The sequence below is a fragment of the Macrotis lagotis genome, unplaced genomic scaffold, assembly GCF_037893015.1.
Source record: "Macrotis lagotis isolate mMagLag1 unplaced genomic scaffold, bilby.v1.9.chrom.fasta BILBYCTG115, whole genome shotgun sequence".
In the NCBI taxonomy this organism is placed as follows: Eukaryota; Metazoa; Chordata; class Mammalia; order Peramelemorphia; family Peramelidae; genus Macrotis; species Macrotis lagotis.
This window is the reverse complement of record NW_027422022.1, coordinates 68,808-89,205: the sequence shown is the minus strand read 5'-3', so window position 1 is coordinate 89,205 and position 20,398 is coordinate 68,808. Positions and strand designations below refer to the sequence as shown.

Here is a 20,398-nt window from a genome sequence, read left to right as displayed (position 1 = left end):
GAAATGACTTTATTGTCTATGGTAACTTTTAGGAGGATAAAGTTTCCTTCCTCATCTCTTTTAACGCTATCTATTTTTGGCTGCTTCTTTGTCTGAGATAAGGATTGCTACCCCTGCATTTTTTACTTCAGCTGAAGCAAAATATATTTTGCTCCAACCTTTTACCTTTCCTCTCTATGTATCTATCTGCTTCAGATGAGTTTCTTGTAAGCAACATACTTTAGGATTCTGATTTTTAATTCCCCCTGCTATTTGCTTACGTTTTAAGAGAAAATTCATCCCATTCACATTCAAGGTTATGATTACTATTTCTTTATTGCCCTCCATGCTATCTTCCCTCTGTTTGTATTTTCCCCCTTTCTCCCCCCATATCCATATTCCCCAATATTTTGTTTCTGAATACCACCCCCTTCAGTGTGTTTGCCGTCCTATATCACCCCCTCCCTTTTCTTTCCCCTTTCCCTTTTCCCCTTTTCCCTTCCCTTCCTTTTGTTATTTCCCCTTTCTTCCCTCATTCCCCTTCCCTTTCTCCATCCTCCCTTCCCCTTTTCCCCTTTCAATACTTCAAATGTTAGATATTTCATAAGTTACCTGAGTATGTGTAGGTTGACTTAAACCAAGTCTGTTGAGAAGAAAATTCAGGTGTTTCTCTTCTGCTCCCTTCATCCCCTGTATAACCATAGGCTTTTTTGTACCTCTTAGTGTAATGATATTTACCCCATTCAATCCCCTCCCTCCTCCAGTCTCTTTCCTGTGTTCCTTTTTTAAGGAGGTAGTGTTTTTTAGATCATTCTAAGTCATAGAAAATTCTAAGTGTGTGTCCCTTCTAGTTCAGTATATTCTATTGAATAGAGTCAAAATTCCTGATAATTATTAGAGTCTTCCTCCCAAGTGGGATTAAAGCCAGTTACATCCTATTAGATAGCAGTCTCATGGATAGGTCATGAGTGTCCATCATTTCTGGCTAGGTATATTCCCTCTGTTAGAGTTATAATTCACATTTGCTTCAATTTTTTCTATTTTCTGATTTTGTTTAACTGACTCTTGCTGTTCCATGGAGTCATTGATTTCTGTATACTCCATTCTTTTTTTGGGGGAGGAATTTTCTTCATTAACCTTTTGCAATTCCTTTTCCAATTGGTCAATTTTACTTTTGAAAGAGCTTTCCATTTGACCAGTTGAAGTTTTGAGAGAAATATTTCTTTTTGCATTTGCCTAATTGAGGATCTGACAGAATTATTCTCATTTTGTATTTGTCCATTGGTTGATGTGAGAGAGTTGTTCTCATTTTGTATCGGTCCAATTCATGATCTGAGAGATTTATTCTCCTATTGTATTTGTCCAATTTTACTTTCTATGGTATTGTTTTCTTGTTGCAAGTTATTAATTGTCTCTCCCAAATTTTTAAGCTGCTTCCTTATTTCTTCAAGGAAGTCCTTTTATGCTGAAGACCAGATTGTATTCTCCTCAGAGGTTCCAGGTCTCTCTGAGTTGGGGTCTTTCCCTTCCAAGAATTTTTCCATGGATCCACCATTCTGAGGACCCTTCTTCATTTTGCTAAGACCTGAGTTGGGGAGGGGCTGGTTCACATAGCCTTGAGATCACTAAAGGCTTTACTCACTGAGTGCAGTTTTTCTGGCTGGCCAGTAGGAGGTGCTAGTTGCTTTCTCTGGAGTGTCTGTGACCTTGATTGAGGCCTTCTCCCTTTGCTGGAAGGGAGGAGTTGGCGCTATTGAATTCTTTTACCTTCAACCAACAGTGGGCTTTGCTCTGGCATGAGGTCATTCCTCATCTGGGCTGGTTCTTCTCCTCATACACCTGGGCCTGAGGCAGAATTAGTTTGCATTTGTATGTTAGGGAAGAAGTCTGAGTTGTAATGGGACTCCTGAGTTCCTCAGACCAGAGCCGCTCAGGGATGGTGTGTCCACAGCTTTCCTGCTCCAGAACTTCCCTCTAGTCCTGTCTGCAAGCTCCCAGGGGACAGCACCAACACCAGTACCTCTGCTCTGTAGTTGTCTCAAGCCCCTGCCATCTATGCCCACTGCTGATCAAGCATGTCCAGCTCTCGGGCTCTCAGACTCCTGGTTCCAATTCAGCTGTTAATCTGGTTGATCCTGGGCTGATCCTCCCTCTGAGCCCAGACTCACCCGCCTGAATTCAGCCAAAGCTGCTGCCAGAGAGAAATCCTGAGGTATATGTTTTTTCTCCTGGCTTTTCTTTCTGGGTTTTCTGGGTAGGATTTCTTTTAAGAGGTTTGTTTCATGTGATAGATGGGGAAGAGATCAGGAGACTTTAGAACTGTGGCTGCTTTCTCTCCGCCATCTGGGCCAGAAGTCTAGAAGGTAGAATTGGCAAAGGATTGGACATCGAAATGTGGGTGAAAGAGAATTAGGAGCAGAGTATGACTATCTACTAAATAAAAGATAATACCAAACAGCTTCAAAATTCTTAAATACAATGGATAGTGTTTCTTCTTTATTAATTTGATGTGTTCTTCATTTCTTTTGTCATTTGATAAATAATGGAAGGGTTGCTGAGTGGTTCTTGGCCTTCATTAACGAAGAAGACCAAAATGACATCACTGTGTTTGACACAAATTAGAGTATCTCCAACTGTGGCTGATCAGACCAGTACAAGCTCAGAATGCTCTACCACAGGTCAGTCACAAATAGTCCATGTGAAACCTAGGATGGGTACTCTAAACAGACGTGTCTGCCTTCCTCACAGAATGCAGCTCCTTCACTAATGAGGGCATGCCATGCTAGGTGGTCCTGTGCCAGAGTCTCCCATGCTATGCAATAAATTTTAAATTTCTTCAATGAGAACTTCAGGGTATCCTTCTGACCCTCTTGTGAGTGCTTGCTCTGTGTGAGTTCTCCATAAAATAATTATTTTGGAAAACATACATCTGGAATTCTAACAAGATGACCAGTCCATCGTAGCTACACTTTCTGTAGTAATGTTGGAATGCAAGGCAGTTTAATATGAGAAAGGATCTTATGGTATTTTATCCTGCCAGGTGATCACAATCTTCCTAAGACAAGCTATTCAGTTTCCAGACCTGGTGCTGGTAGACTGTCCAAGTTTCACAGATCTACTGCAATGAGGTCAGCACAATAGCTCTGTAGACCTTCAGTTCAGTAGTCAGTCTAATATCTCTTCTCTCCCACACTTTATTTCAGAACCACCCAAATACTGAGCTAGCTTGGTAATGCTATTGCTGACTTTATTATCAATGTGAACCTCCCTGGCAAGGACACAGGCAAGGTAATTGAACTTGTCCACCATGCTTAATACTTCTTCATTTGCTCTATTTGATGGTTCCACATTTGGATGATGTGGTGCTGACTGATGGAGCACTTTGGTTTTCTTGATGTTCATTGCAAGACCAAAATGAACACAAGCAGCAGAGAATCTATCCATATTTTGTTGCATCTCAGCTTCAGAGTCTACACTGAGGGCACAATCATCTTCAAACAGAAGATCATGCACCAACATTACCTCCACTTTGGTCTAGGCTTGTAGCCTTTTCAAGTTAAAGAATTTCCCACCAAGCTGACCTTGAGGCCATGTTCATTCTCAGTAAAGGTATTTGATAACATGGCTGAAAACACCATGATGAAAACCATGGGAACAAGGAAAAATGCTTGTTTTACTCCATTGGCGAATGGGAAATCTCTAGAGCATTGTCCACTATCCAGAACCCTGGGCTAGCATGTTGTCATGGAACTCATGTATAATACTGATTAACTTCTCTGGGCATAATTTTTCCATAAACCCTCATGACTGATGGTATCAAAGTCCTTGGTCAGATCTCCAATGTTTACAGTCCTCTGTGCTGTTCCTGGCATTTTTCCTGGAGTTATCGGGCAGCAAACACATTGATTGTTCCTCTACCCTTTCTGAAGCCACATTGGCTCTCAGGAAGATGACCAACTTCCAGTTGAAGAACCAGCCTATTGAGAAGGACTCTGGCAAGAATCTAACCAGCAATGAATAAAAGAGAAGTACCCCTGTGATTGTCACAGGTGAATCTATTCCCTTTGCCTTTATAGAGATGGATGATAGAGGCAACCTTGAATTCTTGGGGGAGGATAACCTCTTCATGCCATATAACCTGGAAAATTTCAGTCAGTTTTTGGATGAACAATACATTGGCACATTCCTAGATAACACAAGATCCAATAGATCTGAAAGACAAACAGGTCTTGTCACAAGAGAACTCAGCAGGTATGGTATCCACATAGCAGCCCTGAGTGAAACTAGGCTTGGAAATGAAGGCCAGCTTACTGAAGTCAGAGCTGGATACACATTTTTTCTGGAGGGATCACAGTGAAAGGGAACGCCATGAAACTGAGCTATGTTTTGCTATCAAAACTAATCTAGGGCGGCTAGGTGGCATAGTGGATAAAGCATTGGCCTTGGAGTCAGAAGTACCTGGGTTCAAATCTGGTCTCAGACACTTAATAATTACCTAGCTGTGTGGCCTTGGGCAAGACACTTAACACCACTTGCCTCACAAAACCCTAAAACAAAAAAACAAAAAAAAGCTAAAATAGTCAACATTCTTGAATGCCTACCAAAAGGGACCTAATAATCTGAATGACAGCCTTATGACAATGAGATTACCATTTCCAGGAAAATGCCATGCCACCATCATTGATGCCCATGCTTCCACCATGATGAACACTGATGAAGTTAAAGAAAAATTTTATGAAGACCTGGAGACCCTTATCATCAATGTACCAAAAGAGGACAACGGAAGAGTGAATATGCATGTACAACTAGTTTCATGTTACACTAAGCATTTAAGATTTTTGTTTATTTTGGTTTTTTTGTTTTATTCTAATGGAAAAATAGTTTTTTCACAGGCAGAAAGAGCCAAAACATAATTTTTACCTTTTCTTGTGTTTTGAATTTTAATGAGTCAGTTGGATGCTTTTTTTTGAGAAACAATTTATTGAAATTACTTGGGGTTTTAATACGACCACATGAAAAGCCATTATATCTGACTGATAGTCTTCCCGTCTTCCAAAATTCAAGTTCTCCCTCCTCCATGAAGATTTTCTTGATCCTCCCAAATTCATATAATCTCTCTTTTCTGAACAACCATGGTATTTTGTTTTGAAATCTCTTTGGCACCAATTATGCTATGTATCATAGCCATTTGATTATCTTTTTCTCCCTAACTGGATTGAAAGCTCCTTGAGGGCAAAGATACTTATACAACCTTAAAGCTAGGAGGGTTTCAAACATATTCCACTCTCTACTTCTTATTTTACAGATGAAGAAACCTCAGATGAAAGAGAGATGAAGTAAATTGTTCATGTCCCCACACCTATTAATGAATAATAATTTGAATCCAGATCCTTAGTGTTTTACTCAATTCTGAATATCCAGCCAGTAAGTGATTAATAAATATTTGTTGAATTGAACTGAATGCAAGTGGTCCTGTCATTTCATCCCTGGGAGGTCACTGCTCAGCAACCATCTCTTTGAAATGTAAACATTCTACATTCTACAGGCACAGCAGTTGCAGCTACTTAATGAGATGCGCAAACCCTTCCCAGGATCGGTCTTAGATTTTCATTTTTCTACTTTGCCTGATAGGGTAAGAACTTCTCACTTCATTTATCTTCTACATATAGCATAATACTTTATATCCTACATTCAAGCCTTTATAGAATTTTCAAAATTACCTTAGAAATAGTTAAAAATAAGAGACATACAGCCATCTAAATCACAGGATTTTATCTTCAAGCAGCTTCCTGATTTTCTAGTTCTTATAAATGTAGAGTCATACTATTGTATTCTTGACATTATAATTCAAAGGCTCTGAATTATATCGGGATTTATCTGATACATTTCTATGTAACCTTCCATTCTGTTAAGAGTGATACTGAGACTCGGGTCAGCGTAGCCATGGCAACCCGTGTCCTCTCGGCCTCGGCGCCCCCCTCCCGCCCCCGGAGCCCCCGCTCGCCTTGCTTCGGAGTCTGGGTTCGGCCAGTCGGCGGGGTTTAAGGGGCGGCGATGGCGACGGGGTTTAGGGGGCCCGATGGTGGCAGGGTGGCGGAGAAGGCAGGCAGAGGCTGTTTCAGGAATATCCCCACAGTTGAGCCACCGATATAGTGACATGCCCCCTCTGACACTGGAGAGCATTTAGGACTGTGTCCTCTGTGTCTTCAAACTATATGATTAGATTGACTCAGAAAAGCTTTCAGTCTCTTTCCATTTCATGAAAGACCTGGGGTTGGATAGTTTGGACCAAGTAGAAATTATAATGACCATGGAAGATGAATTTGGGTTTTAAATTCCTGACACAGATGCCAAAAAGTTAATGTATCCACAAGAGATTGTAGATTACCTTGCAGATAAGAATGATGTGTACCAATAAACTATTTTTTTTTAAATTTTAAAGAACTCGGATGATCCCAACCAGTGTCTGAATGTGAGAACACATTAAGATACCGTTGCTGCTTTTGCCAGACTATTTCTGTTGGAACTATATAAGTTGTCTAAATATGTGTTGACCTTTAAAAATAAACATACAAAATAAAAACAAAAAAGAAAGTGATTCTCTGTTTCTCTCTATTAGCTCAGGGATTGCCATTAAGCTTCACACTCAAGACAAAATCCCAATTTAGACTACATAATTCCCAGATAGGATTATATATTTCTCCCTTCTCATCCAGCAACTTTTACATGACTGGCAAGATTTTGTTATGAAGAACTTATTAACTAGAGCAAAGATATAAATGACTAATGCAATTCCTTTCAGGTATCACTTGTTTTAGTTACAAAAGTCTACCCTAATTTAAGAAGAACCTTCTGTTTTGGGTAGAAATTCTGAGGGTCTTTTTTCTCTTCTCAGATTGATTCTTTTATGAAGGCGAAATAGTCTATCTTTTTCCTTACTTCTTACCTAACAATTTTTACTGAATGTGTGTTGTCTCAGACAAAGTGAGAGCTGCAAAAGACCTTGGTTTAAAAGGCCAAGGTCTCCCAGTGCATCTGCAGTCATCTCATCATCCTGATCTCTGTTTTATCAGTAAACTCTGATGACTCTGGAAGAGAGAGTGAGGTTGATGACTTAAATCTAATTTACTTGGAAGTCAACACTCTCCTGACATCACTGGTCCTCTTAAGAACAAAGAATGAAAAACAATCAAGGCCTATAATTCAATTGTGTGGGTAAATATAATAATTTAACATATAAGATTCACAAATTATTCATATTATATTTTATATGTAGGTGGCTAGATGGCACAGTATACATATATATGTACATATATAAATATATGTATAGACATATATAAGCGTAAATATAAGCACAAGTTACTATAAGTCACAATCTAATTATTGTGTTTTGATTACCTCTTTAGAAACAAAGCCCACCTTCAGGTATCACAGTAATTTAAGCGGGCAACTCCTATGAGAACTTGCTAAATAGAGAGAAAGAGACTGCAGTAGAACCTATCTGAAGGTATTAATATTGACTCTAGGTGGACCTTGTGATCACCTCATCAGTGACACATATATTGGCTCCTTGCAGAACCAGACGCTTCCATTTATGCTGGCATGGAAGATCCTCATCAGTTTGTAAGTCAATCAGATTCAGGAAAGTCTTTTGCTAATGGAAGCAAAGACCAACAAGAGACTATGATACCAAAAGTGCAGCATCCATCATTTCACCCATCTTGGAAAAATCGTGCAGTGATGGGTCAGGTACTCTGTTTTTTTTTTTTTCCATCTAGTTTCCTAGCCTTTCCTTCCTAATACTGTGCAGTAGTTTTCCACAAACTTGTTTGGGGTTTAGTCTATGCTCTCATTGAAACAGAAAAAAAATGTTCTGTTGGATCTCCATGTTGGATGTCCATCTCCCCATAACTAAAGCGACTGTGACTTCCACAACTCCTTTTCTTCAAACCTTCTTGTAAAAGTCATTAGAATTAAGATTCTTTGAATCCTTGCTCAGATATGATCTTTGATTTTATTACTAACAACCCTGAAACAATTAATAATGAAACATTTTCTTCTAATGAAAATTAAAACAGAATTTTAATTTTTTAATTTGAATTTAATACTTATGATGTGTTATGTGACAGCCTCTAACTACAGAGATAGCCAGTTATTATAGACTCATTCACTTCATCAATATATTTTTAAGCTAATATTCTAAATGGAATGACTAGAACTCAACAATAAAATGTCCTCTTAGACAAGAGGCAAGGAAATAAGGGGTAAAAAGTCTGAAAATGTTCTCTCTATTTCTCATCATATTTTTTTTTACATTTTTTTGCAAGGGAATGGGGTTAAGTGGCTTGCCCAAGGCCATACAACTAGGTAATCTTTAGTGTGTCTGAAGTCTAGTTTGAACTCAGGTCCTCCTGTCTCCAAGACCAATGCTCTATTCACTATAACTCTAAGCTGCCCCCAACAAACAAAATTACTTTTCAGAATTCTTTAAAACCATTAAAACATCTTAGGTGACTTCAAATTTGCAACATATTATTATTATTATTATTATTATTATTATATTATATTATATTATATTATATTATATTATATTATATTATATTATATTATATTATTATATTCCAATATAATAAAACAACAATTAAGAATACCACACAAATTACTACCTTGTACAAGCAATCCTTCCATTCACACATTATTCATGAACCCACAGAGCTATCCCAGAATGGGTCAGAATTTTTGATATTTTACTTACTGCGCTTGAAAGACAATCACATGTTATTCCTAAGTTACAGCAATGCAGAATTTAAATATCATATATTCACAAGATCTAACTAAACATTGCAAATATATTCCCTTTGCACTTACAAAACAATTTGACATAACTGAGAAATACAACTTACTCATCAATACGTTATCTGACAGTGGGACTACACAATTGCTATTTGTTCAAAGCCCCCACATCAGCTGTCTACAGTTACCAAAAGCAAAGTTCACATTCTTAGCTTCTTTAAAATTGAACATAACATTGTTAATTTACATCAAACATAAAATTCTTAATTAAACACTTCATTTCCCTTAGAACACGAGCAATGTCTCCACTGATATCTTTAAACTTTTATCTCCCAGACCTCTTTACCCAGATCCTCGAAGGATCCAATCTCATACACATGATAAATTTAAAACCCCAATGCAATTATAACTAAACTTCTAACAATTTAGTTTGATAAAAGCTTTCGAGTACTTTATACAAAGAATCCAGTATTCACATTCCAGAAACTCCATCAAAATAAAAATGTAATGTACTAGAGTTTTGTCCCAAAAGAAATCAGTAAATTTCCCTGATAACATATGTTTTCTTCTTAGTTTTATGTATGTATGTGTGTGTGTAGATGAATACATACACATGCACATATTTTCTTCTTAGTTAACCTAATACCACTTTCCTTTAACTCAAAGGTGTTTCGATACAGTTTAAAATCCCAAACCATTTTAATAATCTAGGTTATTATTTAATTCCTCCCATTCTGTACAAATTCGGTCAGAATGTAACAAAACTAATAACCTTCTTTTAAAACCCTCACAGTGATTACCAAAACTCCAGTTCAGAAACATGGTGAGAGTCATCACTCTTAGGCCATATAACCAGAGCAGAGACATTCATTAAATATTATGTCCTTTCAATAAATGTAACTCCTAACCCAAGGATTTTATATTCTCTTCCTTTCCCAATCATATATCTTGCCTGCGGTGGGGTCTCTTTCCTTTTAAGGCTTCAGTACTTGATATCTCATGCCCAACCCCATGGCTGGGTGAGACACACCTCAGCCAGATTTAGTTTAGAGTTCAAGTCTTAACCAGTTGGCAGATAGGATCAAGGCTGCCTTGCCTTCAGTCTACCACACCCTTCCCCCAATAGGGAGAAAATAAGGAATTTTTCCCAAACAGAAAATAAGGAATTTTTCCCAAACAGTGATAAGAATAAAGAATCTTCCCTACTATAACTTCTCAATCTTTTCCTTAAAAGTTCTTTCTCTGTTCTAACCTGTCTTCAAACCACAGTTTTTTTCTCTTTAACTCAACCCACCAGGACAGCTACCACCTCAGTGAGCCAGTGGCTGCCTTGCTCCTCAAGTGTGGAGGCAGCCATCGGCTTTAAAGATTTGGGGGAAATTCCTGGCGAGGGAACCCCAAATCTCCCTCCTTTAGGACACCCTATTATTCTCTGGCCTCTCCTTCAGGATAAATCTCCCAACTGGAGGACTTCTCAGCCAGTTCAGGGTGGTTTTGACCACCGATGCCACCTTTGAAATCACTTATTTATGTCCCTTCTACTACAAGACATTTTGTTTTTGGTTTTTTTTTAGGGTTTCTTTGCAAGCAAACGGGGTAGTTTCTGGTTTTTTGCCAAGAAAACTCCAAGGATAAAATCCATGAGGTCAAATACTGTTGGACAAGGCTAAGTGACAACAACAGCAGCAGCAGCAGCAATATAAAATAGCACTGAATTTTTTCTAAGAACCTGCGATAACCAATGTCAGGAGTACCTGAGTTCAAATCCACCCTCAGATAATTTATTACCTACCTGTGTGGCCTTGGGCAAGCCACTTAAGCCCATTGCCTTGCGAGAGAGAGAGAGAGAGAGAGAGAGAGAGAGAGAGAGAGAGAGAGAGAGAGAGAGAGAGCTTTATAAAATGGCATAACTCTCAAGATAGGAGTGATGGGGCCATTATGATCAGTTTTCTGGGCATAGTTCTCTATTGCTCTTCAGAATGAATGGATCAGTTTACAACTCCACCAACAGGGTATTAATGTCCTAATCTTCCCACAATGTCTCCAACAATGATATTTTTCCCTTTTTCTCATTTTAGTCAGTTTGATTGTGAGGTGGTTCCTCATAGTTGTTTTAATTTCCATTTCTAAATGAGATGAATTTTGCAAAGTACTTAGCTCAGAGCCTTGCTCTTACTAAATACTAAGAAATGTCTGTTCCCCCCCTTTTTATTTGCTTTTTAAATATTAATGCCAGAATCATAATCGTTCTCTTCCTACCCCTCAGGACAAAACCATTGAAAAACTCCAGAAATCTTTTCAAAGGCTTGAAACAATTAAAGAGAAGCCATCTAAAAAGGTGACCAATTTGAAAACCATGTTAAACTACACTGAGCCAGAAGCCAGAGAGGACAAAGAAAGGGCCTATCAGAAGCTGGAAGCTCTTACTAATGAGCTATATACAGTAAACAGAGAAATTGAAGCAGTAGTAAAACGAGCAAAAGAGGTACTTTTTCCCCCGACTTTCAAAAAAGAGCCTTTCTATTAAAGTAATGTCTAAAGAATTAGTCACAATTTAGCATTGTGATTAAAAAACAGTTTCTCATATTTGTTGCTTAGGGAATTATAGTCTCATTCAATTACTGTGGAAATCTTTATTTTTCAAGGATTCATTATCTCTCATATGATGGTTTACTAGAAAACTGTTCTTTCTTCGTTTTAAATAGTTTCCATAAGATATTGTATCTTTAGATATGTTCCTTAATACCTAATTCAATATTTATTAGACAGCTACTGACAATAGTCTGTACCAATAGTTTTTACTTGAGTAAATACAAAAGCAATGAAATTAAGTCCATTTTATATTAAAATATTTCATGATACTCAGTACTCTTCCTATGCACTCATTATGCCTAGTATTATTCAATTCAACAAACATTAATCAACTACTCATATGGTCACACTGCATTTTACTTGGAGATATCCAAGTAAAGATATAAGGCAGCTGGGTGGCAGAGAGAGTTCTGAGCATGAAGTCAGGACTTATCTCCTGAGTTCAAATCTGGCCCCAGATACTTATTAGCTAGCTAAGCAAGTCACTTAAGCCTGTTTCTCTCAATTCCTTATCTGTAAAATAAGCTGGAGTAGGAAACTGAAATCCCAGATGGTGTCATGAAGAGTTGGATATGACTAAAATGACTGAACAACAGTGGGGCATAGCACGTAGATAGATGAGCAAATATAAGGCAATTTGAAGGGGAAGTGTGCATTAACAAATGGGTTTTGTAAGAGAAAGGGTTTTGTAAGAGAGTTACAAAAAGGAACTTGAAGATTTTTGAGAAAAGGAGTGATAGAGATAGTGATATCCTTAGGAAGACGCATTTTGTGAACTATGTCAAGGATAGATTGGAAGAGACAACAAATGGAAGCCAGGAAACTAATTAAGAAACTCTTACAGTATTGGAGATGATGAGGTTAATGGTTGCATGAATACAGAGAAGAGGATGGAAAACAGATTTTGAGTTAGACTCAACAAAACTTGGCAAAGGACTGGAATTCAATTGCTTTTGTTTCATACAGTTCCTTCTAGATTGTACACTCCATGAGGAGTTTCTATACAGGGGTTCCAAAAGTCTGAATAGCTTGGAGATTTTGCAACTTATTCTCAGCAGTGCAATCCAAGACAATGCCAAAGCACTTGTGATGAAAAAAATGCTATTTACCTCCAGAGAAAGAACTTTATGGTATCTGAATGCAGATCAAAGCATACTGGTTTTTTATATGGTTTTTTTGCAAGGAAAATGGGGTTAAGTGACTTGCCCAAGGCCACACAGCTTGGTAATTATTAAGTGTCTGAGACTGGATTTGAACCCAGGCACCCCTAACTCCAAGGCCAGTGCTTTATCCACCACACCACCTAGCTGACCCAAAAGCATACTATTTTCCACCTTATTTTTTTCATGGTTTTTTTTTTTCCCTTTGGGTATGTGTTTTTATTTACAACATTACTAATATGGTAATATGTTTTGCCTCATTGAACATTTATGAGCATATATATCAAGTTGCTTATCATCTCATGGAGGGAAGAGTTAAGGGAAGAAGGGAGGGGGTAAATGAATGTAAAATATTGCCCTTATATGTAACTAGGAAAAATGTAGTTTTAAAAGATAATCTTTTTATATTATTTTTATTATTAAAACTTAAAACTACCATAAGTCCTTTCGAAGAGACTATATTTATTATAGTAAAAATTCTACTATCGGGCATAGAGTAAAGATGCCTAATGAATTTTGAATTAGATATTATGAAATATGTGTGTATATATATATTATATATAATATAATATATGTTTATATATATGCAATATCATTTTAAGGAGACTTAATACCAGAAAAGAACACTTTTTGAGGAACTTGGTTAAATGCTGGTTTGATGTTCTATGTTACCATTGTTCATAAAAAAAGTATCTCTCTTGTGGAGTTGTCTTAAATGAATGCTAAAAATCCTGTGCCAATGATGCCAGGAACATACTGGAGAACGAAATGGCAAACCTCCTGTTTTTTTGCCAAGAAAACTCCAAGGATAAAATCCATGAGGTCAAATAGTGTTGGACAAGACTAAGTGACAACAACAGCAGCAGCAGCAGCAATATAAAATAGCACTGAATTTTTTCTAAGAACCTGCAATAACCAATGTCAGAATGCTGCAAAGAGTCTCTAGAAAGTATTTAAGATTGATTTGTAATAATCATTTAAGGAAAATAAATAATAACTGCAACCTAATATATGATCTGCTTTTGTGAGCCTCAAGGTCTCTGAGAGGAATATTTGATTATCTGTTCTCTACTACAAATATTGGTCATTACAATTTTATATCTTAAAAACTGATAACTTTGGGGAAATATATTTGAGGATTGAAATTTTTCTATCACCAAGTATAATGTGATAAATTCATGTTTATCCAATGATTATTTGAATGATCGTAGAATATTTTTCCTTGTATATTAGTTTCATTAACTTTGACTTAAGAAAAAGATAATATAATTGAGTTTATTAATTGCTCTTCCCCTTATTTGACATTAGGTGGCGACCTTGTAATAAAGGAAAAATATGTCTTAGCAAGTTAGCAGACAAATGCAAACCTAGCTCTTAACAATGTTAGTAAGAATAATCATGAACTATGATTTGGATAAATTTCCAGTTAAATATCTCTGGGCATCAGTTTTCTCAAACATTCTCTCATTCTACTCTACCCCCAGAGTCCTCCCCAGTTTCAAATCCTATAATCCTCTGGAATTAAATAGTATCTGCCTAGTTCCAAAATAATAAGAAATATTCTTTGGGTGACCCACTGTGGCTTATAGTCATTGTAAAACTTTTATTGGAAATTAGACAAATTTTTCTCAGTGCTTTTACATAAACTTTCATGGTCCCTCTGCTCCATAGATCTATCTGGGTAGATACATTAATGTGTAAGTTAAATTACCCAGAATTTATTGTGCTAATGATGTGTCAGTCACTATGCTTAACATGGGGAACTTCAAGAAAGGCAAAAGACATGTCCTTACCCTCAAGGAGCTTACATCCTAATGTGGGAGGCAACAAGCAAACAATTATGTGCACAATTCAATCTTTTATCTCAGATAGTGATGGTAGGACTGTTTTTGAGAGGGATCCTTAGAAATGTGTCCTTCCTTAACAGGGAATATTTGAAGAACTATTGTGGGATTGTAAATTTTTAGTTCTATCCATAAGGCTGGTAGTAAAGGCTCAAATACTTGCAATTTCTCTTTTCAGTCTCCTTTTGACCCACCCCTTGAAGCAGACTCTTCTCCAAACTCCATGCTGTACTTCAAAAGGGGAGCTAACTCAGTTCATACTGACTTTGCAGACCTGCTGGTGAAAAACAAGACTCTTCAAACAGAGGTGTGTGGATCATTTACAAACAGAATTTTCAGGGAAAATTATTCCTCAATAAATATGGGGAAAAATCAAGCTGATTACAATATCCTAACAATTTTTTGTACTATGCTATTGGGAGTATACCTTCTCACCATGGTTTTCATAAGACCTAAATCTCTCCAAAGAGAAGCTTTGAATTTTGTGAATAGTGAGGTGGTCTTCAGGTAGAATGACATATCCTGAAGAAGGAACAAACGGCTTCTTGGCAGGCATGAACCAAATAAAAATAACTGACAAGTATGTAGAGCTTTAATTTTTTTAGGTGTTCCAAAGCGTTTAAGGTCTAAAACTGCACTAAGACTTTTGGAATATCCTGAGTGGAACATTATATAGGCCTACTACAACTTTATCATGTAAATACTATAACACCCTTTGAAACATTAGGAAACTAAGGTAAGTGATTGACCAACGATGTCACAATTGGTGTGTGTTAGAGATGTCAATTGAGCTAACTTTCTGTCCCCATACCCAGCACTAATCAATCATATTAGGCTCTTTCCTCACCAAGCTGAGGAAAATAACCAACTGAATTTGAGATAATCCCATGAATTGGAAAGTATGAATACTCGCTCCTAAATTTTAACTGTATATCAAACATCTACTTCTATCAGTGAATGATTTATTAGGTGAAATAGTAATATCAACAGATAGGAAAAACAACAAAGAAGCTTTTCTAGGAAATATTGTGCCTCTTGTTTCCTGTTATGGGAAGAGGGGGGGGAGTTGAAATTAATTATTAACTTCAATTTGCAAAAATATAATCTGACACCTGGGCTCATATTCCAAGGAGATCAAAGACAGAAAAAGCAGCTAGGTGATGCACTGGATGGATTGCATGGCTTAGAGTTCAAATAATAAATGCTTGAGGCTAATTCTCACAATACATACAAAGTGAATGTGTTTACATATCATTGGAAAATTTTTTTAATTAAAAAAGAGACCTTTGAGATCAACAAAGTCTAAAACCTTAACTCCTTTTCCTTAGAGTTCTGAACCTAGAGAAAAACTCATCTTCCCCTAGTTCAAATCTGCCCTGAAATATTTAGTAACTGTGTAACTCTGGGTCACAACTCTATTTGCTTTTTCTGTACAATGAATTGGAGAAGGAAACGGCAAAACATATTTTTGTATATTTAGCAGGAAAATTGCAGATGGAGTCTTGAGGATTCAGACATGACTGATTGCTTGTTGATTCTGTTGTTCATCCTTCATTCCTTTGAAGAAGACCAAAGACATCAGGAGGGTGATGTCTTGACGTGCTAGTGAATTGATTTTAAGTGAGGCAGAGCAATACAAAGTCATTAACTCCAGAGTCATCACAGATCAGGGGGCAAGACATAGGTCAGGACTGGAGGAGACCTTGATCTTTTTAAACTTTGTCTGAGATAACATCAATTCAATAGCTAAATGTTAGAACAAGAACAAACACAAACAATAAATGTAAAAATATGCATTGTGGAACTTTTTTATGGTAATATAGAGCAGGAAATAAAACAGATATCTGACAATTGGAGAATGGCTCAATAGATTAGAAAGAAACAACAAATATGAAGATTTCCATATCCACATGGGAAGACTTAAATGAACTGTTACAATATAAAGGAAACATATTTAGGAAAATAGTGCATATGATGACTTAGAATAATATAAACAAAGAACAATAAAATTGAATGTTGTGTAATTACAATGACCCAGTTGAACCTCAAATAAAAATTGAGAATATGTCCTTCCTTTCTTTCTTTGCAGGGGGTGGAGGACTATGGGGGTACAATTTTGTAGACCTGGTTGATAACATTATTTGTTTTGTGGAACTGCTTTTCTTTTTCTTTTTTTAATAGTTGCTACTAGGAAATGTTCAATGAAGGTAGGAAAAGATAATAATAAATTAAAAATTAATTTTCTAAATTTTTATTTTTATTTTTTTATTTTATTTTTGCAAGGCAATGGGGTTAAGTGGCTTTCCCAAGACCACACAGCTAGGTAATTATTAAGTGTCTGAGGCCGGATTTGAACTCAGGTACTCCTGACTACAGGGCTGGTGCTCTATCCAATGCGTCACCTAGCTGCCCTTTTAATTTTTTTTCTTTTATAATTTTAAAAGTTTTAAGACATCTTTTTGAGACTCAAAAGAATGATGATGAATGAAGTAACCAAGGTCTGCAATATACAAGTATTCATAGAAATACTTTAATACCTTAAAAGTGTATTTGACCATTTTTATTTTTGGTCTGTTTCCAGGGAGATCTGAATTTAAATCCTGCCTTAGACACTTATCTAGCTGTGTGACCTTGGGCAAGGTTCTTAATCTTTTCTCTCTTTCAGTTTCTTAGTCTATAAAAATACGGGTAATAATAGTCCTTACTTCACAGGGTTTTTGGGAAGATCAAATGAAATAACATAGTAAAACTCTTTGCAAACCTTAAATGCTATACATAATATTAGCTACTATTGCTGCCACTTTCAGCTGTCAACCAGATGGCAAATTCTTGAGATATTATTGCCCAACTCTTCCTAGGATCTCATCTTACCAGGCACATTCATGTGATCCTACTTTTCCCTTCTCACCAATCCAAAATCAGTAGTAATAAGCAATTCTCTTTGTATCTTTATGCTATTTACCTTTAAAAATCTTACTCTATTAGCTTGGATAGTTAATAATTGATTATATTGTTTCATTGTATTAATTATCCAATTCCTTTTAAATATAACTAGAAAAAGGACAGTAACTGGACAGCTAGGTGGTCCAGTGGATAGTGCACCGACCCTGAAGTCAGGAGGGCCTGAGTTCAAATCCAACCTTAGACACTTAATAATTTCCTCTCTGTGGGACCTTGAGCAAGTCACTCAACTCCATTGCCTTGCAAAAACCAAATAAAAGAAAAGAAAAAGGACACTAAGTACCATGGACCAGTTATGTAAGAGAGAAGTGATTGTTACATGCAAAATTTTTCTTTAAAAATCATTGATGTCATTTTCTGGAAAGCATGATAAAAAGAGGCAAAAGATAATGTTTCTTAGCCTCAATTTCCTTATAAGCAAAATGATGAATTTGGACTTATCTCAAAGGTCTCTCTCTTTTTTTAAAAAAAAAATTTCCAAATTTATGAAAAGATAGTTTTCAACATTCATTTTTGTAAAGTTTTTTCCCTCCCCTCCCTAACATGGGAAGTAATCTGATATAGGTAATACATGCACAATCATGTTACACATATTTCCATATTAGTCATGCTATGAAAGAACAATCAGAACAAAAGGAAAACTATGAGAAGTAAAAAACAAATTGAAAAAACTGAAAATAGTATTTTTAATATGTTTTTGGACGCCCCTATCACCCCATAGACCCAGAAACCACCTGGCCCTATGTTGCTGGACAGGCCATCCAATCCCAGCTCCTTGCAAGAAGTAAAACAGAAAATGTGTTATATCTGACCGCTCTAATCCCCATGGTCCGTCCTCTCCTCCATCACTCATATCCCACCTTCCCCCTGTCCCCCCCTTTGCTCCTTACTCCAGATGTCTATACCCCATTGAGTATATATGCTGTTTCCTCTCCTAGCCACCTCTGATGACAATGAAGATTCCCTCATTCCGCCTTGCCTTCCCCCCTTCTATATCATTGCATTAGCTCATTGTAATAAAGAAAAATCTTATTATATGAAATATCTTGGCCTATTCCCCCTCTCCTTTTTCTTTCTCACATTACATTTCCTTTTTTTCTATTGACTCCATTTTATAGCATATTTTATCATCAAATTCAGCTTTCTCCTGTGCTTCAACTATAAAAGCTTCTTCTACCTGCTCTATTAACTGAGAAGGTTCATATGAGTATTATCAGTGTCTTTTTTCTATGCAGGAATACATGCAGTTTAATCATCATTAAGTCCCTCATATTTTCCCCTTCTCCTCCAATTTCTGTGCTTCACCTGCGCCCTGTATTTGAAGACCAAACCTTCTGTTCAACTCTGGCCATTGCAACAGGAACACTTGAAATTCCCCTGGTTCATTGAAAGTCCATCTTTTTCCCTGGAAGAGGACATTCATTTTTGCGGGGTAGTTGATTCTCGGTTGCATTCCAAGCTCTTTTGCTTCCGGTATATTGTATTTATTATATTCCAAGCACTATGAGTTTTTCTTCTTTTAGGTTTTTGCAAGGCAAAGGGGATTAAGTGGCTTGCCCAAGGCCACATGGCTAGGTCATTATTAAGTGTTTGAGATGGGATTTGTATCCAGGTACTCCTGACTCCAGGAGGAGTGCTTTATCCATTGTGCCACCTAGCCTCCCCCACTATGAGCTTTTAATCTAGTTGCTGCTAACTCCTGTGTGTTCCTGACTGCAGCTCCACGATATTTGAATTTTGTCCTTCTGGCTGCTTGTAATATTTTCTCTTTGACTTGGGAGTTAAGGAATTTGGCTATAATATTCCTTGGGGTTGGTTTTTGGGTATCTCTTTCTCAGGGAGGGATAGGTGGATTCTCTAACTTTCTATTTTTGCCCTCTGCTTCTAGGATATCAGGGCAATTTTCCTGTAGCAATACTTTGAAAATGATGTCAAGGCTCTTTTCCTGATCATGACTTTCAGGTATTGCAATAATTTTTAAATTATCTTTCCTCAGTCTGCTTTCCTTATCAGTCATTTTTTTCAATGACATGTTTCACATTTTCTTCTAATTTTACTTTTTTATGGTTTTGAAGGAATGAGTCCTTATTTCTCGTAAATTCATCAATCTCCCTGAGTTCTATTCTTTGTCTGAAGGATTTGTTTTCCTCAGAGAGTTTTCTTATCTCTTTTTACATCTGGTCGGGTTTTGCTTTTTAAAGCACTCTTCTCCTCAATAATTTTTTGAACTGTATTATCCATTTGTCCTCAGCTGGTTTTTAGCATGCTATTTTCTTCAGCATTTTCTTGGATTGCCATGACTAAGCTGCTGACTCCATTTTCATGTTTTTACTGCATCTCTCTCATTTCCAGAAGGACACAATTCAAATATCGTGGAGCTGCAGTCAGGAACACACAGGACTTAGCAGCAACTAGATTAAAAGCTCATAGTGGGGGAGGCTAGGTGGCACAATGGATAAAGCACTCGCCCTGGAGTCAGGAGTACCTGGATTCAAATCCCATCTCAAACACTTAATAATGACCTAGCCGTGTGGCCTTTGGCAAGCCACTTAATCCCATTTGCCTTGCAAAAACCTAAAAGAAAAAAAAACTCATAGTGCTTGGAATATAATAAATATAATATACCGGAAGCAAAAGAGCTTTGAATGCAACCGAGAATCAACTACCCAGCAAAAATGAATGTCCTCTTCCAGGGAAAAAGATGGACTTTCAATGAACCAGGGGAATTTCAAGTGTTCCTGTTGGAATGGCCAGAGTTGAACAGAAGGTTTGGTCTTCAAATACAGGACGCAGGTGAAGCACAGAAATTGGAGGAGAAGGGGAAAATATGAGGGACTTAATGATGATTAAACTGCATGTATTCCTGCATAGAAAAAAGACACTGATAATACTCATATGAACCTTCTCAGTTAATAGAGCAGGTAGAAGAAGCTTTTATAGTTGAAGCACAGGAGAAAGCTGAATTTGACGATAAAATATGCTATAAAATGGAGTCAATAGAAAAAAAGGAAATGTAATGTGAGAAAGAAACAAAAAGGAGAGTGGGAATAGGCCAAGATATTTCATATA

General features: G+C 36.9%; 1 protein-coding gene across 1 annotated transcript; it reads left to right on the top strand.

Annotated features, from left to right (window-relative positions):
• Nucleotides 1-365: 365 nt before the first annotated feature.
• On the top strand, nt 366-14,879 carry LOC141504114 (uncharacterized). Its single transcript, XM_074208951.1, has 5 exons — nt 366-2,657; nt 3,183-5,611; nt 7,386-7,728; nt 11,039-11,257; nt 14,547-14,879. Exons 3-5 carry the CDS (start codon nt 7,582-7,584, stop codon nt 14,877-14,879), a joined length of 699 nt encoding a protein of 232 aa, XP_074065052.1. The 5' UTR covers nt 366-2,657; nt 3,183-5,611; nt 7,386-7,581.
• The last annotated feature ends 5,519 nt before the right edge of the window (nt 14,880-20,398 follow it).

Excerpts from the sequence above, each read along its gene's own strand:
- LOC141504114 (XM_074208951.1), top strand. The coding sequence starts at position 7,582 with ATGGAAGATCCTCATCAGTTTGTAAGTCAATCAGATTCAGGAAAGTCT. Across the intron at positions 7,729-11,038 it reads ATCGTGCAGTGATGGGTCAG|GACAAAACCATTGAAAAACT; the intron begins GTACTCTGTTTT and ends CCTACCCCTCAG. Across the intron at positions 11,258-14,546 it reads TAGTAAAACGAGCAAAAGAG|TCTCCTTTTGACCCACCCCT; the intron begins GTACTTTTTCCC and ends TTCTCTTTTCAG.